General features: G+C 39.3%; 1 protein-coding gene across 4 annotated transcripts in view; it reads left to right on the forward strand.

The window, feature by feature from the left end:
* Positions 1-19,370, forward strand: part of phf14 (PHD finger protein 14) — a 133,488-nt gene that overhangs the window by 97,145 nt on the left and 16,973 nt on the right. For all 4 annotated transcript variants that reach the window (XM_022683139.2, XM_022683141.2, XM_022683143.2 and 1 more), the window contains exon 17: positions 2,710-2,827. In XM_022683139.2, the coding sequence (XP_022538860.2) occupies positions 2,710-2,827 (118 nt within the window). The remainder of the gene's footprint in view (positions 1-2,709; positions 2,828-19,370) is intronic.

A 19,370-nucleotide genomic window follows, 5' to 3' on the forward strand; every position in this document is an offset into this window, starting at 1 on the left:
GTTGATCACAATGATTGCTGACGTTGACTAGCTTTACTTTCAGGGGTTAAAAAAAAAAGTTTCAACTGGTCAGTCACTGGTACCATTTAAACACACTATTTTGAGACAGAAACGAGACTCTGAGAGAGTCCAATCAAATGCAGAGTATCAGAATAGGCTATTGGTCACATTACATGTGGAATTTGTACATTCCCCCTAAAAGAGTGTGGTTTCTCTTCATTGGATTTTAAGTGCTTAAAGTGACAGTCTGTAATTTGATCTCCTCCACCAGTCTTACACACTGCTTTTGGATAACTTTATGCCACTCCTGGTGCAAAAATTCAGTCAGTTCAGCTTGGTTTGATGGCTTGTGATCATACATCTTCCTCTTGATTATATTCCAGAGGTTTTCAATGAGGTAAAATTAAAGAAACTCATAATTTTTAAGTGGTCTCTTATTTTTTTTTCAGAGCTGTCCTTTAATTAGCATTTTGGGATCTCATGTGGGCCAGTTTTTGAAAAGGGCTTTGGCGTCATGCGACGCTGCCTTTAGCCCCACCATTCCTGACCCCACCTCTGGAGGCATGCTAATTGACAAGTTCCCTCTTCTACCTGCCAAAGAAAGATGGAGTCCTTTTCTCTGTCTTTCCCCTCTCTCCCTTCCTCCTGCATACTCGCTGATAAGGGCCCAGTGGCACTCTGCATGGAGATGAATGGGGAGAGGGCCTATTGACCTCCTCAGCCCTTATCTACTTTATCTGATTTACATTGCCACATCTGAATCTTCACTATTGATTACAACATAATTAGTTAATTATGGACAGGAAGGAGAGGGGAGAGTGTGGAAGCTGGCCTGAAGGGCATCCAGGCACTCTCCAGTAACAGCCTGGGGATGATAAATGGAGGTTTCACTTCTTTCAGTTTTGTGCCTAAAGCTTCTCAGTTGTCAGTTTTGTTTAAAATGTCGTTCCATAGTTTTGTCTTTTGCTCTCTGTCAGATTTCACTCAGAGGAAATCATTAATTATAGGGTTGACTTGAATAATTATAGTATTTAGAGGAATCCTCTGTAAGCCAGAGACAAATCTAAGCCATGTATGACATCATAACTGAATGACACCCACATCACCCCATTTCAGAAAAAAAACATCACTTTTCATGTGACTTTTAAAGTTTATTACTGTATATTTTGGACTGTAAGGCACACTTTCAATAAACATCAATTGTTGGTCTATTTTCATACATAAGGCGCACTGGATAATAATTTTGCTGGATAAGTATTTTAAACAACAATAGTAAGGAACAAAGGTGTCACCATGTTGCCCTTCTAATGGGAAAGCTGAGGAAAGCACCTAAGTAAACAAAAAACGAAGTCAAATGAGTGCTGGATGTTAATCTACACAGATTCCCCCTTCTGAAAACTGTTTATTTGTGTGAGTAAAGCACTTCCATTTTCTTACAGCAACAAGCTTAGATTTCCAATATTTTCAACAGCGCAAATAACAGTTAGCAGTAGTAAATGCCACCCGACGGCACTAGACTAAGGAATCCTGAGTGTTCCGGTAAGCCAGGGCGCTATCAGCTAGCAGTTTGTCCCACATAGCTTGTTTTAACATGGTAAACATGGATACTTCAGTCTGATATACTCACATCTAAATGGCGAAAGAGCTAGAGCTGCAGTTAGCGGCTAATGCTAATGCTAATACTGCTAAAACTTTACTGAAACTCTTTTAAATCTGGACTTCAGGGGAGTGGCTTTACTTCACCTTACAATCTGACTGGTAAAATTCATACATAAGGCGCACCAGATAAAAAAAAAAATGTAAAAGATTTTAAGTGCACCTTATACTGCAAAAGTATGGGTGAAGGGAATAACTGGGCTCTATGTGTAACTCTGTGGAAGTATTCAATGCATAATGGTGTCAACTTTCCCCTGTATTATTTTTAAAAAAAAAGTAATAAAAAAAAAAAAACTAGGTTCATTTAAAAAATGCAAAAATTACCATTGAATGTTTGAAGGTTTCCCAAGAAAGTACAGTTTGTACCTTGTTTAAGAGTTTTGAGACTTCTTGGCTATTTCTTTAGAAATATTTAGATTATTGGCTTAGTTATTCATTTGGAACAGTCATAGCTAGTATAGTTTTAGATACTTAGAGCTCTGATATTACCAGAAATGAGCCACACAATAAAAACCTGGAAACAACTTTCAGATACTGTTCAGGCTTGCTCCATTTGTTTATAATTTTGCACAAAGCAGTAGAAAATAATAATTATTTAGAGGAAAGGCCAATTTATGTTTAGGCTTTCAGACCAGTCCAGAAGGTATGGTGGTTGGACCTATAAGTGGGGAGTTTTCCATTTTTTTTGTTTTTTGACTCCTTGGATCTGAAAGAGAAAAAAAAAAGAAAACTATAAAGATTTATTGGCAAGACGCTCTGAAACCCATTTCAGCTAGGCCAATCAAGCCAGCATGCTTTATGATGGCTGTACAAGGCCATGTGAGAGGTGGTGAGCCAATGTGTTTTGAATCTATTAAGCATCTGTTACCTGACAGGAAACGACTCTGTCACCATCTATCAAATCTGCCTGATGAGGGCCAGGCCAGTTTCTTGGCAGGATGCATGTAGAGAGTGTGAGCGCGTGTGTGTATGGGAGTGTGTGTGTGTGTACGTGCTGCTCCCCCGCATTGAGCTGTATTCCCTCTGGTAATTTCGCTTTTACTCGTCTCACAGGTGTGACGAGTGTCGGCTGTGTTACCACTTCGGCTGCTTGGACCCTCCCCTGAAGAAGTCGCCCAAGCAGACAGGCTACGGCTGGATCTGTCAGGAGTGTGACACCTCCTCATCAAAGGTGAGCGCCGCCGAGGCTGCGGTGGAGGCGCTTCCTCCCGGACCTGCTTCAGCCCCGATCACATGACATTATATTACCAGCTACATTTTGTCCCTGTCACATCAAAGCCTCATAACTCCCTGCTGCTACACCAGTTGAAAGCACTAGCTGCTCTATTTGCTGTATGAACAGGAGCTGTGTGTGATGAATGAACCACAGGAAACAGTCTAAAATGACTTGGGAAAAGATCTTGTTATAATAACATAAATAATTAAGAAAGTGTTTTTTTTTTTTTTTTTTGCTTCAATCACACTCTAACTAAGAAAAAAGCCTCTGAAACTGACAAACATAAGAAATGTATGACATGCTATAACAGAGCTGAGAGTGGGCATCAGGAGTCCACTAAAGAATCTGTATATCAGATATAAGCTAGAATAATTAGGCCTTGGATAATTTGCTGAAAACGTCCTCATGATTCATATTAATCGTCTCATTTTTTCCCCATGCCTCTTTGGATTACTATCCAATATTCTTCGAACCGTAACTATTTGTAAAGCTCAAGGCCATTACCTTACATTAGTGATTAACTCAGATGAAATTTCATGCATTAACTGCAAGAAGCTGCAGTCCAGCAGTGGTAGGGTGTTCATATAGTTATATGGTCTCATACTGTAACTTGATTTCAATTTTAGAAACATGCCACCAGATCGCTGGTTCGAATCCTGTTTATTTAGCTTGCACTCGGCTACCGGAGCCGCGAGAGAGCACAATTGGCCTCGCTCTTTTTGGGTGGGTAGATGGCACTCTCTCTCCACATCATTCCAAAGAGTGATGTCGATCAGCACAGACGTCTGTGAGCTGATTTATTGGAACCGAGTCTCTGCGCTTTCCTTCAAGCGTCCTGTGATGCTGGGGGCAGTTTGAAAAGAGGTGGTGGCTGACTTCGCATGTATCGGAGGAGGCATGTGCTAGTCTTTACCTTCCAGGTGTTGGGGCATCACTAGTAATAGGGGGAGTCCTAATAAGTGGGTTGGGTAATTGGCTGTGTAAATTGGAAGAAAATGGTGAAAAAAAAGAAACTTTGGCCATTTTAAACAAACCAGCTTATAGATTGTAATATATTACACAGTTAATGTTATGGACAAAAAACCTGAAGTTCTTCTTTGCTTTTTTATCTTGAATATTAATTGATGGCATACAAACAAAAAAAAATAACATAAGACACTTCTAGGCATGTCTAGCATGTCCAGTTGTTTAGTTTATTAAGGTGCTTCAGTTGCTCTTTATTTAGCAACACTGTGATATTCACTGTTTCAGTCAGTTGTGGTGATGATAATAGCTCTTGGTTGAATGTACTGTACATGTTTTTTTTAGCAGCTGGAGGTCGATTTTCCGTCTCAGGCAGAGCTGTACTGGCAGGATGATTAGGTTCTCGGGTGCTAGTTAAGTTAGCAAGTAGTTAGTTTGAGACTCCATTGCCACTTTCATAATACGCTTTATGCCAGGTAGGGTCAGGGTTTTTAATCATAGTTTTCATGCATATTGGTATGTTCTCCTCCACCAGTCTTACACACTGCTTTTGGATAACTTTATGCTACTCACTCCTGGTGCACAAATTCAAGCAGTTCAGCTTGGTTTGATGGCTTGTGATCATCCATCTTCCTCTTGATTATATTCCGGAGATTTTTAATTTTGGTAAAATCAAAGAAACTCATCATTTTAAAGTGGTCTCTCTTTTTTTTAGAGCTCTATAAGCTTCCAGAAAATGTGCTCAAATACTGACAAAATTAAACACAGCTTACAGACAGAACAACGTTTCTTAAATTCGGGAACTTTGGTTTGAGATTGGATGGGGTTAAAGGACTTTTGATTAGTTGAACATCTCATCTGTTCAGTTCAACACCGTTGAAGAATCTCTTGAACTTAGATTCGGATGGATAAGCAGTTTTAAGCCCCAGTCTCTTTACCTGTTCCTAACAAAGCCATACCAAAGAAGGCCTCTAATCTGATCACCGCTGCTGCCAGTTTTTAATGAGCAGGCTGCAAAATCAGCCGAGCATGGAGGAATATAATTTTCTAATTAAGATAATCAATATAATACCCAGTCTTAAAAATGCTTACATAAAGGGATACACTCAGACCAAATCCAGTTCTTTCTTTTTAATTATGAGCTGATGAGTAGCTTGCAGAGGCATAAAAACAAAAAGAAAAATGAAATGTGCTTAAGGTAAATTAAAAGAAGCATCTTTTTTTTTTTTATGAGCACCGCAAAGCAAGTGTGGTGTTGGTTTTAGTGTAGGAGTTTCAGCTATTTGTACACTGTTTTACTATTAAGAAGAGAAAAAGTCCTCTTGTGCTTAAGCTGCACCCAGCGTTATTTCTCTACAGCGGGGACAAACCCCTGCCCGTCTCGAGACGGAGCCCCGCTCACGCTGAGCGTCTCGCCTCCTTGGAGCTCTTAATTACGGATCAAAGCCGAGTGCCTGATGTTTGAAGTTTTAAGTCCGTTCAGATGGCGGCGAGGACAAGGGAAATCAGCCGCTGCCTTTAATTCCCCCTATCTGCTTTACCACGCCACCGCCGCTTGGAGCTCGTCTCAGAACAGCTGGCCGAGGAGCGCCTGGCAAAGGGCTGTTTTCCTCAAATCTGGAGGTGAAGCTCTCTGCTCACTCAGACCTTTCCTTCCCTATTCATTTTAATACATTTTTTGTATGTCCAGTCACCGATGCTTTGCCCACCCGCATTTAAATAATGTTATTTTTTTCTCTCTTATTGAATTACACTATAATCAAAGGCAGTGTGCTTCTGCTTCCAAACCTAATTAAGTTAATAAATGTATCCGCTTTTCAATTTATCTTTAAAAGGGCAGTCCAGCCTGCCAGGCTCTATCTGCCTGGAAAATGGGGGTTAATTGATGTTGCCAAAGAGAAAGTGGAATGTAAAAAGCATGGTGGGCCGTCTGCTCGGTGGAAATGACTGTTCAGCACTAAAATTAAAAGGTTAACTCGGAGGGATGATGATACAGACATTTGCAGAAAACAGACATTTCTCTTAGTGAAGATAACTGGCGTCAGCCTGGACAGATCCACATCAGTCTTTTATAATTATCTTTCCTAATCACTGCATACACATTCCTGGGTTTATACAGTCCTAAAAATGCTCAGACAATCATGGAGTCAACCTTTACTGTTGTGTCCTGACCTGACTTCAGTTTCTGAATCAGTTTCTCTGATTTAGCTATTTATAGGTATATGTTTGAGTAAAATGAACATTGTTGTTTTATTCTATAAACTACGGACATCATTTCTCCCAAATTTAAAATTAATATATTGTCATTTAGAGCATGTATTTGCAGAAAATGAGAAAGAAAGAAGTTGTAAGAGTTTAGAAATCAGTATTTGGTGTAATAGCCCCGATTTTTATCACTTAGCATGCTCTCCTCCACCAGTCTTACACACTGCTTTTGGATAACTTTATGCCACTCCTGGTTCAACAATTCAAGCAGTTCAGCTTGGTTTGATGGCTTGTGATCATCCATCTTCCTCTTGATTATATTCCAGAGGTTTTCAACTTGGTGAGATCAAAGAAACTCATCATTTTTAAGTGGTCTCTCAGAGCTGTGTGTGTATATATATATATATATATATATATATATATATATATATATATATATATATATATATATATATATATATATATATATATCATATAGAAGATTAATCAGTACATCTGTAGCATTTATATTATTATTAACATACTGCTCAATAATAGTCAACAAGCTATTTATAACTATATGAATCTATTATTATTACTATTATTATTAAGTGTTATCAGCACCTTTCATTCGTATTGCTCCTTTCTATTACAAAAAGCCTTGTTGCTTTTATTATAAATTGGTATGATAAAGAATTATGAGTCTGTACGAGTCAGTAGACCCCTTTCATGTGCGTGGCTTGTGGCTTGTAAATAGGGCTGTTGTAAGTCAAAGGCGTAGAAGAAAGCCTCAGATTGGTGACCTGCTGCTACAGTGTGAGGGCTAAGCAGCTCTGAACAAAAGCAATAGGTGGACGCAGAGAAAGGAGCTTTAGACAGTGGGAGGCATGCAGGGCCACGGGGATTAAACAAGCCTTTGCTTTTTAAACGCGTCGTGCTAGCAGACTGCAGAGGGACCAGCCACTCCCCCAGAGACCCTGAAAGACCAGCACAATCCTGTTTAATCACACACTTACACACAGCCCGCAAAACCATGCTACAACCCCCCCCCCCTCTCTCTCTCTCTTTCTCTCTCTCTCTCTCTCTTTTCTCGCTTTCTGCTGCCCACATACACACTCTCATTAACGGGCCCTCTCTATTCAGTTTTAATGGGTACTGCTGCGTGCTATCCCTCCTGGCTCTGTAGAAATACTTCCATCCTAGTTCTCCTCTCTTTTCCTGCTCCTCCTCTCCAGCACACTGTCTGATGCCCTGAAACACCCCCTTGATTCACCAAACACATACATTTCAGTGGGAGTGGAGGAGACATCAAGGAAAGATTAGCCAGAGGAGCATCCCGTCACTCTTTTACCTCAGACATCAGCGATTCTGCTTTATTTCATTCATTTCACAAGAAGAGGTTTTAAAACAAACCAAAATTTACCTTTTTTATTATTTTGCTAAATGACATTGTTTGTCTGCTATCAAGTGGTGGGGCTCAGTTTTTTTTTTTTTTTTTTTTTTTTTTTGGATATAGACAATTAACCCTCTTATTATGTTGCAGTTCAAATTGTCCCGTTTTCAAGCACAAAGCCTTTTGTGCTAATGAGTGTAATAGACATATTACCCACATACTGGTCCAGTCAGTTTCACCTGAAGTGATGATAGAGGGAGCAAAGAGGAAAAATTTAGACCAAACTGAGGTCCTTTTTTTTTTTTTTTTTTTATTGAACCGTGATTTGTAATAAGTGAACATTTTGATTACACAAACTATTAATGATAATTAAAGATAAACACTTTAAATATAAATATGTACATATTTATAATATGGACAAATCTATAACTTTAAAAAAAAAAAATAATAAGATTTTCGCTAATATTTTCCTAAGACTTTTCCTGAGATTTTTTCCCGAGATTTTTTTCCCGAGATTTTTTTCCCGAGATTTTTTTCCTGAGATTATTTTCCTGAGATTTTTTTCTTGAGATTTTTTTCCCTAAGATTTTTCCTGAGATTTTTTTTTTTTTTCTGAAATTAACAGTAAATGTACTCGATCTTGTGGAAGCGGTCTGAGCCTAATCCCAAACAAACGCTGTTTATTTATGGCTGACCACAATCTGATACAACTATCAGGTATACTCTGCACATCTGAGTTAAACAGCTAATTTGCACAAAAATATTCTGTATTCATCCAGAACACAGGACCTTCTTTCTGTATTTACTTTGTTGCTTTGGCCCCAATCCTACAGGTTCGACCAATCATGTTCTGCAGAGAAAATGCTGTGACGCATTTTGATACATGTTTTTCTCCTGTGTGAAACCAAATCAAGGGGTAACCTACTTTTTGTAAAGTTTACAAACTTATTAACTGATTCAGAACAGAGAAAATGAACTGTAGGTGTGAAAATAAAATGGCCTGAAATGCGAAAGATCCCTGTAGATTTACTGGTGGTTTTGAATTGTAAAGTATAAAGAACTGTACAGTAAGAAAACAAGGGTCATAAATTGTCATTTGAGAATTCTTTCAATGTTTCTTGATGTCAAAAACAGTGTTAGTTCAGTGCTTTATTATTATGATTATGATTATTATTATTGTTATATTTTCAGGCTTTAAATGTGATGGATCGTGACTACAGGTCTTCTGTGGAATCTGTCGATTTTTTCCGAACTGAGAAAGAGAAAGCACTCTCATGCTCTGTGCTTGAGCACTTTAAGTTCTGTAATGTATTGCAAATGCTACGCTGTTAACCATTTTGCCCGCGATTGGTCCAGATGGGTTTTTTTTTTTAAATGCCATCTTAAAATGCAGCCAGCTTTAGCGTGATTCACCTTCTCCTCCAGATGAAGAGGGTGGGGGTGCGGAGGGGCTCAACATTACAGAGATGTGTTGCTCTCTGGCTGTGGCGAATGAAGAAGCAGCAGTGGTGAAATGTGGAACTGAAGAGGCGATTTGTTATCCCTTCCAGCCTTGACTTGTAGATGAGAGGGGGGAAGCGTTTAGAGGAATGAGAGAGGGGCTCGCGCACTGCGACGCCATCTTCTCACACTGTGCCTGCCTCTCAATCAAAGCACAGGGGCGAAGGCACACGCATGCTTCATTGACTGGTCACTGTGCACTCTTACAAATTAGAAAAGGGGCTGCAGAGGATTTTTGAGTTGAAATGTTTGAATTGAAATATATAGAATTAAGTAGATGTAAAATAGTGTTACTGTTGAATCTAAGGCTTGTATTTCCCTAAAATTGTATTTTAGTCGTTTTATATCATTACTAGCTTTCCATTCATTGTGACGTTTAGAAGGTGTACAGAGCCACTGTCAGATTCAGACTTAGTGTCTCCTAGTTGTGTGCTACACAGAAGTACTAAAAGGCATAAATTAAACTATGTACTTCTCTTATTTTGGGCAGGTTTGACTGGATAAGGCCCTTTCACGCCGCATCCGTGTACCAGTCAAAAGTTTAGACACACCTCTTCTCATTCAAGGTGTTTTCTTTCATTTTAAGATTTTGTACATTTAAATTTGATTTGAAGACTATATTAAAGTTATACAGAAACACATGCAGAATTATACTTTAAACAATCCAGAATGTGTTTTATACTTTTAGATTTTTAGAAGTACCACATTTAGCTTCAAGGACAGATCTGCACACTTTTGGTATTTAAATCTCAGTGTCTTCATGAGGGAGAAGAGCAGTGATGTCAGTAACGCGTTACTTAGTAACTCTCTAATCTGACCCTTTTTTTCAGTAACGAGTAATCTAACGCGTTACTATTTCCAATCCAGTAATCAGATTAAAGTTACTTATTTAAGTCACTGTGCGTTACTCTCTCTCTCTCTTTCTCCACCTCATCTCCTCCACACACACACACACACACACACACACACACCGCTCCCTTACCCATTCCCCCTCCGCTCTTCCCCAATCACACGCGTCTCGCTTTCTCCCCTGTCTCTCTCTCTCGCGCTCGGCGTGTCTTTAGTTTCCGCCCGTTTTCGTTTTTCGCCAGTTCTCGGCGCCCTATCTCTTTATTAAAGGGGGTTTTTTTTGCGGCCGCGTCCCAATTCACTAGCCAGGGCAGCGGTCTGCCACAAATTTGATTGGCAGAGGAGAGCATTTAAAGATTTTACACCACACGTGATTGGAAGTTCACTGTGGCGCAGAGCGCACATACCGTAAAGACAAGAAAAGTTCCGGTGCTTTAAATGAACACTGTCAGAATTAAATCCTTCTCAGTAGTTGGGTCCGGTATGGGTCCGTATTGGACAACGTCTGGGTCCGGACCCGGACCGCAGTCTGCAAATGTGTGATCCCTGGTCTAGACCATATACACGGTTCTGTTTTATAAAACCACTCCTTGCTGCCCTGCAGAGAACAACAGGTTCAATGTTCAGTTTTACAGTGTTAAATATATCAGGTCAAGAAAGACTTTATTTTATATATTTTTTATAAAAACAAGTATTTATGTTAAGTGAAATCAAGAAAGACCATATTTTATTTTTTATAAAAAAATATATTTATGTTAAGTTAATTGTTTTATTTTTATTAAAAAAAAACTTATTTAGGAAATAGTTCGACTTAATAGAGATACATTGTTGCTGTTAAAAATGCATTTTCCAATAAAGGGAGTATTGGCAAAACTGGTTATAGTTTTGATGTTAAGGCGGCGCCGCGGCGGGAGGTGGTGTCTGCAGCTGCTGAAAGTAACTAATAAAGTAACTTAGTTACTTTTAAAATCAAGTAATCCCTAAAGTAACTAAGTTACTTTTTAAAGGAGTAATCAGTAATCGGATTACTTTTTCAAAGTAACTATACCATCACTGAAGAAGAGTCAACTGGAATAGTTTTCTCAGCGTCTTGAAGGAATTCCTGGAGTTGCTGTTTTTCATTTACACTGTAATTCATTCCAAATTAGACATCTCAGGGTTTAGATCAGGGGATTGTGGAGAACAAACACGTTTTTATATACTACATAATAGGCCTGCAACTAATAATTATTTTGGTAATCGACTAATCTGGCTATTTGTTTTTTCCTCCGATTAATCGATTAGTCAGCGATTAATTCGCCATGCCCTACAGCTCTGCTTGCTGTGGTTATGGCTCCTGTTTCTTGCTTTCTTTATCGCTTCAAAAAGATAGAAAATGCTAAATATGGGATTTAAAACTGCAAAAATGCGTGGAACGTCCTGATATTTAGTGTGGAATATGTAAACTGTTGTGTTCGGGCATGTTTTGAGATGTAGGCTGAGCTGAGTGTAAAATGTGTAAGTGTCCCCTATGCTTTGTGTAGTGCTACAAATGAACGAATAGTCGACGATAAACATTTGGAGTCGACTAATTTTTATAATCGACATTGTCGATTATATCGACTAATCGTTGTAGCCCTACTGCATAATTCCTTATATGTACATATGTGTTTTCTTGTATTTAATACTAACTTACATTTAAAATAAGTTAAATAAAGACATAAATTAAAGACTGTTACTGTATAATAATGCCTTTTACACAACCTGTTCTGTTCAGAATCTTCTGCTGCGTCATTTGTGTTAAAATCAGGTTGACCAATCAGAGGTGAGTTCCGTTAAGCAGCAGAACTCCGTCTGCATGGCTGCAGAACAAATAAATGATCCTGGAGCCGACTCATTCTCTCAAACGAGAGAAGCTTATACTCTCATCAGCTCACTGACTAATATATATTAAAAAATATATATTACAGAGTAGAGCTGAAAGGCTGGGGAATGACACGTTACATTCTCATTTACTCCTCGTTTATAAAGTCTAGGTGTATCCTAGAATCCTTTGTTTTAGCCACAAACAAGCTATAGCTTCCCTCGCTGAGGAGAACTTGCACAAAGGAGGAAATTAAGGAGGGCAGAAAAAAGGAGCAGGGAGCAGATAGAGTACAGAAGACAACAAATAGTCCGAATTTAAATGATTTGTATGAATTATATCCGTTTTTTTCATCAGTACATGACTATGGATTTGCCATCACAAATTCCAAATAAAAATATTGTCATTTAGAGTATTGTCGTTTATTGGCAGAAAATGAGAAACGGCTGAAATAACAAAAAGATGCAAAGCTTTCAAGACTTCAAACATTGCAAAGCAAACAAATTCATATTTATAAAGTTTTTAGAACTGAGAATTAAGTTCAGAAATCAATATTTGGTGGAATAACCCTGTTTTTTATTTACAGTTTTCTTGCGTTTCTTAGCATGTTCTCCACCAGTCTTGCACACTGCTTTTGGATAACTTTATGCAACTCCTGCTGCAAAAAATCTGTTCAATTTGGTTTGATGGCTCATCCATCATCCATCTTCCTCTTGATTTTATTCTAGAGGTTTTCAATTTGGTAACATCAAAGATACTTATCATTTCATTTTTTTGAGTGGTTAAGTGATTAAAAACCAGGGTTATTCCACCAAAAATTGACTTCAGAACTCTTTAAACTTTATGATTATGAACCTTTGCATTATTTGAGGTCTGAAAGCTCTGCATCTTTTTTGTAATTTCAGCTATTTCTTATTTTCTGTACATAAATGCTCTAAATAACAATATTTTTATTTGGAATTTGGGAGGATTTTGTTCATAGTTTATAGAATAAAACAACAATGTTCATTTTACTCAAACATCATTATACTTTAAATCAGAGAAACTGATTCAGAAACTAAAGTGGTCTCTTAATTTTTTTTTCCCCAGAGCTTAATATACAGGGTCGTCGAACAGACACGACAAGACAAGATAAGATGAGAAATCGGTGATGTACAGTGTGTGATCTGATTTGTCTCACTGACTTGCCACTTGGTCGCCTGTCTTTCAGTGATTTTTTTATTTTATTTTTTTAACCACTTTTAACACCTTTTTAAAGGTCACTGCAAATGAGTTTCTGCCTCTGAGCGTCTTGATTAATACTAAAAAAAAGGGGAAGAGGGGAAATGATGTTTAAATTTGTTTCTCAGTGCATGCACACTATATCTTTAAATCACTTAATTAAGCCTGCTTATCTTAAATATATATATATATATATAAGAATAAAAACAGAGACTTTCAGGAACGATATTTTGTTTGGTTTACGACGGCGGAGGCGTGCGCAGGCCGTGATGGGGTCAGTGTGCTGCGTCTGTCTACATGTGCCCTGGCAGTAAAGACTTTATTAGCTGGAGTTGAGTTCATTACGCTGGCTGCGTATTCCCCCTGCCTGCACGCGTTAGATAAACCCCCAGCCACGAAGGCCACATCCCGGCGCTGTCACCCCAGGGCCTCTTCCAATTGATTCGGGTAATAAAATGACAGTTCTGCTGTAATATACGGATGGCCTTTAATTCGAGAGCTCCGTTAGGTGGCGGAGAGGGGCTTGTTTGAGGCTTATTTACACCCTCTTGTCGGCTCCGCTCTCAGCCTCATGATGAAGCATTCCGTCCGCATCCGTGCTGTTGACTAGAGGTGGGCGGATCGATCCAAATATCGATAATATCGATACCAACGCTGGTATTGGTATTGAGCAATACTCGTGTAAAAATATCGATATTCAAGCTTTTTTCTCTGCCGCACGCACTGACTGCTGCGCACGAGGATTCACCACAGTCTACTCTCTGGTCTCTTGTTGTTGCACATGCGTCACATGGCTCAGCAAAGCCAGCCAAACCGCCACGCAGGTAGGCTCAGCCTGGCCCCGCCCACTCAGCGCTCTCCTCGAGTCGACACGCCTCTACCTCAGGAGATTTGTGTTGAGTGATATATTTTTACACTCTGTTTATTTAAGAAAAACTTGCATTTGAATTGCACTGAAAGGAAGACAATTCCTTATTTTTTATTGTTTTTCCAAATGACAATTCTATTAAAAAAAGAAACAAAGAAACAAAGAACTAGAAAAGATGTCTAGTGAGGGGAGAATTTTTATTTTATGTTTTAATATTTTTTAACTTTATATTTAAACTTTGTTTTGTTACTGTTCCATTGTTTCTAAACAAAAAATGTTGATTGTGATACTAAAGTATTTTGTTATCACTTACAATGTTTGGTGAAATTATATCCTAGGTTTTTGGATCATTTGGATCTATAAAGCTTAAATATTAAAAAGTATCGGTATCAGTATCGATATCGGCAATACTGGCCCTGCGTTTACTTGGTATCGGATCGATACCAAAATTCCCGGTATCGCCCACCTCTACTGTTGACTGAACTGCGGTCTCGCGCACGCGAGCGGAAATGCCCAGAGCACGGCGCGCGCGTGGGAAGAGTTCAGCCGCAACTCGCGCTCCAGTCGCACGTCTGACGGTCTGTCTGCGGCCGCAGTGATCGCGCTTCAGTGTGACAGGGCCGCTCGTTACTGAGTTCCCCACAGGCCGACCCCAACGCGCAGCTCAGTTTGTCTTTACGGAGCTACTTCCTGACCTTGAGCCTTCCCATTTTAACTGGTCAAATGTATTGGCCTGTTGACTTGGTCGTTAACCGTGTCGGGCTTTTACAAGTCCTACGGACACTCCGTTAAGTGCTGTGTCATTATTTATGGGCCAGCAGTTAATGTGCTGTTTGATGTTAAGCCCAATTCTGAAGACGATTACCTTTACAAGCGCCGTCATCAATCAGAGCAGTCGCACACTGACCCGCAAAACAGCCTAATTAAGTTAGCCTAATTAACTTAATTAAGTGTCTCACTCTGGCTGCTTTACTACGGAGAGGAAATTGAAAGAGAAAATCGAGATCATTACTCATCAGATGGGATGGCATTTGCTCAGCATTCTGATAGGGTCGAGAGAAAAAAAAAAGTTCACTTTTGACTGAACAGTCTGTATTGAAGCTAAAAAAAAAAAAAAAACAGAAATAGCTTTTTGATATACAGTACTGAGCAAAAGTCAAATGCCACACTTCATTTATTTCACTTCCAGTCAAAAGTACATTAAGTCATTAAGTACGAGTTGTTCTTTCTTCGGCGTCAGGGGAGAAAAAAGCTGAAAGAATACGAGGAAATTACTCAGAAGCTGCAATAGCTAAATATTATATCCAGTGTTTTAGTGTTTAGAAAAACACTATTTAGCATTTCAACAGATTTCATTCTTTTCAGTTTTTTTTTTTTTTTTTTTAAGCCAGCTGCGTTTTCTGATTGATACCATTTCAAGTTATCCAAAACATATTCAATGATGTTGAGGTCTGGAATCTGGGAGGAATACAGTGCCAAATATCATTCTGTAGGAAAGCATTCGGTAAACTGGTGGTAACCTTAGTTGGTGTTACCTTAGTTGGACAGCTTGGGAAGGCCCACACCTGTATAAGTTGTGAGGTGTAGTCTTGTGTGGGATGTTGGATCACTAGCTAGCATTCTCTTGGCAAGGGGTAGATTGGTGAATTGATAGTGGAGACCAGATGGTTGAAAAATTCCTTTTCTGAAGTTGTGCAGGCATTTAACATTTCTTGATCCACAGGGTTACATGTGCATCACACACTAGGTGTTAATGATCACGGCTGGCAGCATCTGTCTGGAACTGTCCGTGCAAACGGCCAAGTGACTCTGGCAGAGATCTTCATGTTTAATGCTGGAGGCGTCACACATATGTGACAAAACAGATCAAAGCAACGTTCTTTAGCTTCCATGGTACATAGCAAAATTCATGAGATATACAACACTAGTTCCTGTCCCATGACATTTGGTATGTCAGTGTATAGTGATGAATATATGGAAACACAGCTGGATGGAGAAAACAAACAAACCAATGGTGCTTCAGGCAGGAAATAGCAACTGGAAGGAGACTCTGAGAACACCAGCAGCTTCGTTATTGGATTTGATCAAATAAAGTGTCCTCATCTCAGTAAGAGCTTGTTGATCAGATTCATAGCCTTTCAAACCCACAGGATTGAGTCATCTTCTCATGGGCAGAAATGCTTGTGGAGAGTGGTGTTTGATTTTCTCCTCAAAAATGTCGAAGATGAAAGCTTTAAGTTCTGCTTATCTGATGGAGATGGGTTTGTTGGTCTCATTGGTTGTTGAGGGTCACATCTTCTTTGCATTTTATAATAATATTTTTGATCTCAAGCTTTGCTCTTTCTTTCCAACTTGTCTTCGCCTTTTTTATGGAAATAGAATGTCAATTTTCATTTTAATGCATATGATGCACTTTTTTTTTCTCCACTGCCTGTCCAAGAAAAAAAGTTACCATCAAAAAAAAAAAAAAGGTCACACACACTAATATATTGTAGTACCATTGGATCGCCTTTGATTGTGTCACGCATTCACTGTGGCATTGTTTCGATAAGCTTCTGCAATGTCACAAGATTTATATTCTATCCAGTGTTGCATACATTTTTCACCAAGATCTTGCAGCAGCATTGATGATGGTAGAGTCTGACCACTGCACAAAGTCTTCTCCATCCAGCACATCCTAAAAATTCTCAATGAGGTTAAGGTCTGGACTCTGTGGTGAACAATCCATGTATGAAAATGAGAAGCTTATGCTCCCTGAGACACTCTTTCACAATTCCAGCCCGATGTCATGCTGCAACTTTTTATGTACCACATCCTCTATAATCACACTATATCTGCCCAGTATAATTTATTTAACTCCAGTTTTGGACACATAGAGGCTATTAATAGAATATTAATATCCTGAGATCTGATAGAAAAACACAGAATTTTTTAAAAATCATAACATACAGGTTATTGCAGAACAACCAGTTATCATAGTGTCAGTTTTTTTTTTCTTTTTTTTTTTCATTACAATAAAGCCCAAATTCGTTAATCTCCCTGTACTTGGCACAGATTGGTTTGTAGAAGGGTATGCAATGGACAGCTGCATGTTTTTAATTTGGCAAGTTGACACTCCATGTGTTTTGCTGAATTCTGTCTCCCCACCAAATATCAACTCCCTTCGAGCTTATGCATGTCATACTACAGATTGAGTGTAATAGTTATCTTCAGATTTATTTATGTTTTTGTTTATAAATAAAGGTGAATCTACAGTTACAGTAGATACAGGAATAACATGAACTGTCCCAAAAACAGTTCAATATAAGATAGCCTTCTATTGTTTAATGTGTGATAGAAGACTTCCTCACACTTCCAGTGATTTCCAGTGAAGTCCAACCCATTTAAAAGTGCTTTCAGAATGCAAACGAACAGAGCTGTGATTTAGTTGAACCAGACTTTGATCCTTTGGTCTGCACTGTGGTGTATAACATCTGCTGTTTTGTTTTGGACCAAACTGATAAAGTCGTAAGGTACGGACCAAAGGTTATTACTTGTTCTACACTCTGTAACATCCTTTACTTCCATATGTCTTGAAAGCTGGCTCAGTTGTCCTCCATTCTTCACCTGGAATGCTGTAGTTCACAGCTTTGAAGGTCAAGTGAATATGGCCTGCTGCAGAGGCTCTAAGGGCCATCTCGGTGGCCTGATAGACGTGGGTCTGTGTTCTTTGTGCTTTGTACTCGCGACCACAGTGTTAACAAAAGGTTAGTGTGTGATTTAGAGGGGCAGCGGGGACCTTTGGGGACCGGCCTGTGGGGGAGCAGCCCCGGTGTTCCCTGCTCGCCAGCAGGCCAGATGGAGCGAGCGAGAAGACGGAGGGAAAATCAATGTGGCGAAGTCACCTCCATCACTTTAACTAGGCTAGCCGGACGCCTCCTCCCCTCTCAGGGGCCAATTTGTGGAGTAAACAGGCACGGGGTGATGGCGGTGGCCATCCCCGCTGCTGCCTCTGCACCATTACTCAGCCCTGAGTGGGTTTTAATAAGCCTGGAACGGGGGGACTCTTACATACGGCCGTACACCAAAAGGAGATCCGTCATAGCCAGGTTAAAGGCTTCAGAGAGGCGCGAGCGAGCCGGTGAAAAGTTCACATTCAAGTTTACGCTCACCTCTGTGCTGCAGTGTTCCTTCATACGACCTACAGTCCTCCAGAGCTCTGGGCTGACCTGCTGGGAGCCTTTTCGCACACTCACAGTAGGGGCCTAAAGGTGAAGTGTATCATTTTAGAAACAAAAGGGTGACTGGTCTGGATGGGTTTGCCCTGTTTGTGAAGAATATAATAGTTCAGAATGGCCAAGCCCTAGCTCAGTTTGTGTTGTAAAGAATGGGATAACTTAAGGTTTAAGGTTTTAAAGGAGAACTTTGGTGTAAAGTGGACTTGGGGTGTAGTGAATAAATCTTGGTAAATCTTCACCCCACCTTTCCAATGCTTACAAAAGGCTTACAATGCTAGCGATAGTATAGAGTACTATTTTATACAGCAGTAACAAGCTCAACACAGCTCCACACTTCATTGGTAGAATTCTGAGGGCTCTGGCATTTAAATTGAGGCACTGGAAACTTTGAAAACGAAAAAATAAATAAGATAAGGAAACAGATTGCAAACTTAATTCTGTGAAAATGCATAAATTCCAGCTGTGGCTGAAGATATCTTCATAATATTCATCATATTTCTACAGAATAATTTTGCAGTCTGTTTCCCTAACCTATCTATTCATTGTGCTCTTCAATCAACTTATCATGACTTCATTACCAGATCTCAGGGTACTGAATCTGTCACATTCTTGTTTTTTATGGGATTTTTTTTCCATTTTTAAAGGTACAAAATGGAACACAATTGAGAATATGCCCGGCTTAAACTGTTCAATTTACATATGGCTTTCCTATGTTTTTTGGCGTATCAAAACTATAAGAAAATATACATAAAATATGTAAATGAATAGGAGAATAACCATACAGATGTTTTCTTCAGGATAAAGGCAATAACTCAAACTTTCTCCTCACTAAGTTTCAACATTGTCAAGTGACCACTCATCCTCTATAATGCAAACTGCAAAATATATATTTTTTTAATTCAGCTAAACAGTATCGAATCCTCCAGTAAAAACGGGTTTGGAGCTCCAGTTCTATTAGCTCCACTGATGACAGTGGGACTGCAGGGAAGAGGCGAGTCCCCGTACTGCATGCATTATTAATAAAGAAATTGGAGTTACCTTATCACACTCCTTAAAGGTGACATTGAACATGGCGGGGATCCGTAGCGCTCAGACAGCACTGCCAGCTAATTGAGATGATTCTGTGGAGAGCTCTAATTTTCTGTTTCAGTATGACGCATTTATTCTGTAGAGTTTCGTTCTAGATCAAAGAATTCTGCTGGATGCAGGTTAATGTTTGACCGAAAGGGAAAGGGAAGTGGAAATGCTGTATTTTTGTATCATAACTTTTTGGACAGATTGTGACAACTATGAAGTGATGTGAAATGTATGATTAATGCATCACAGCCACTTACAAAGAGATGTATGCATACTAAGAGATCTTATTTGCATACACACATCCATATATAGACACAACAGATTCCGTTTATTACATCTGTGGGGGAGGGGATCTCTTATGGGTCTCACTAATGAGGGTCAGG

This window comes from Astyanax mexicanus, chromosome 3 (assembly GCF_023375975.1).
Source record: "Astyanax mexicanus isolate ESR-SI-001 chromosome 3, AstMex3_surface, whole genome shotgun sequence".
Taxonomy (NCBI): domain Eukaryota; kingdom Metazoa; phylum Chordata; class Actinopteri; order Characiformes; family Acestrorhamphidae; genus Astyanax; species Astyanax mexicanus.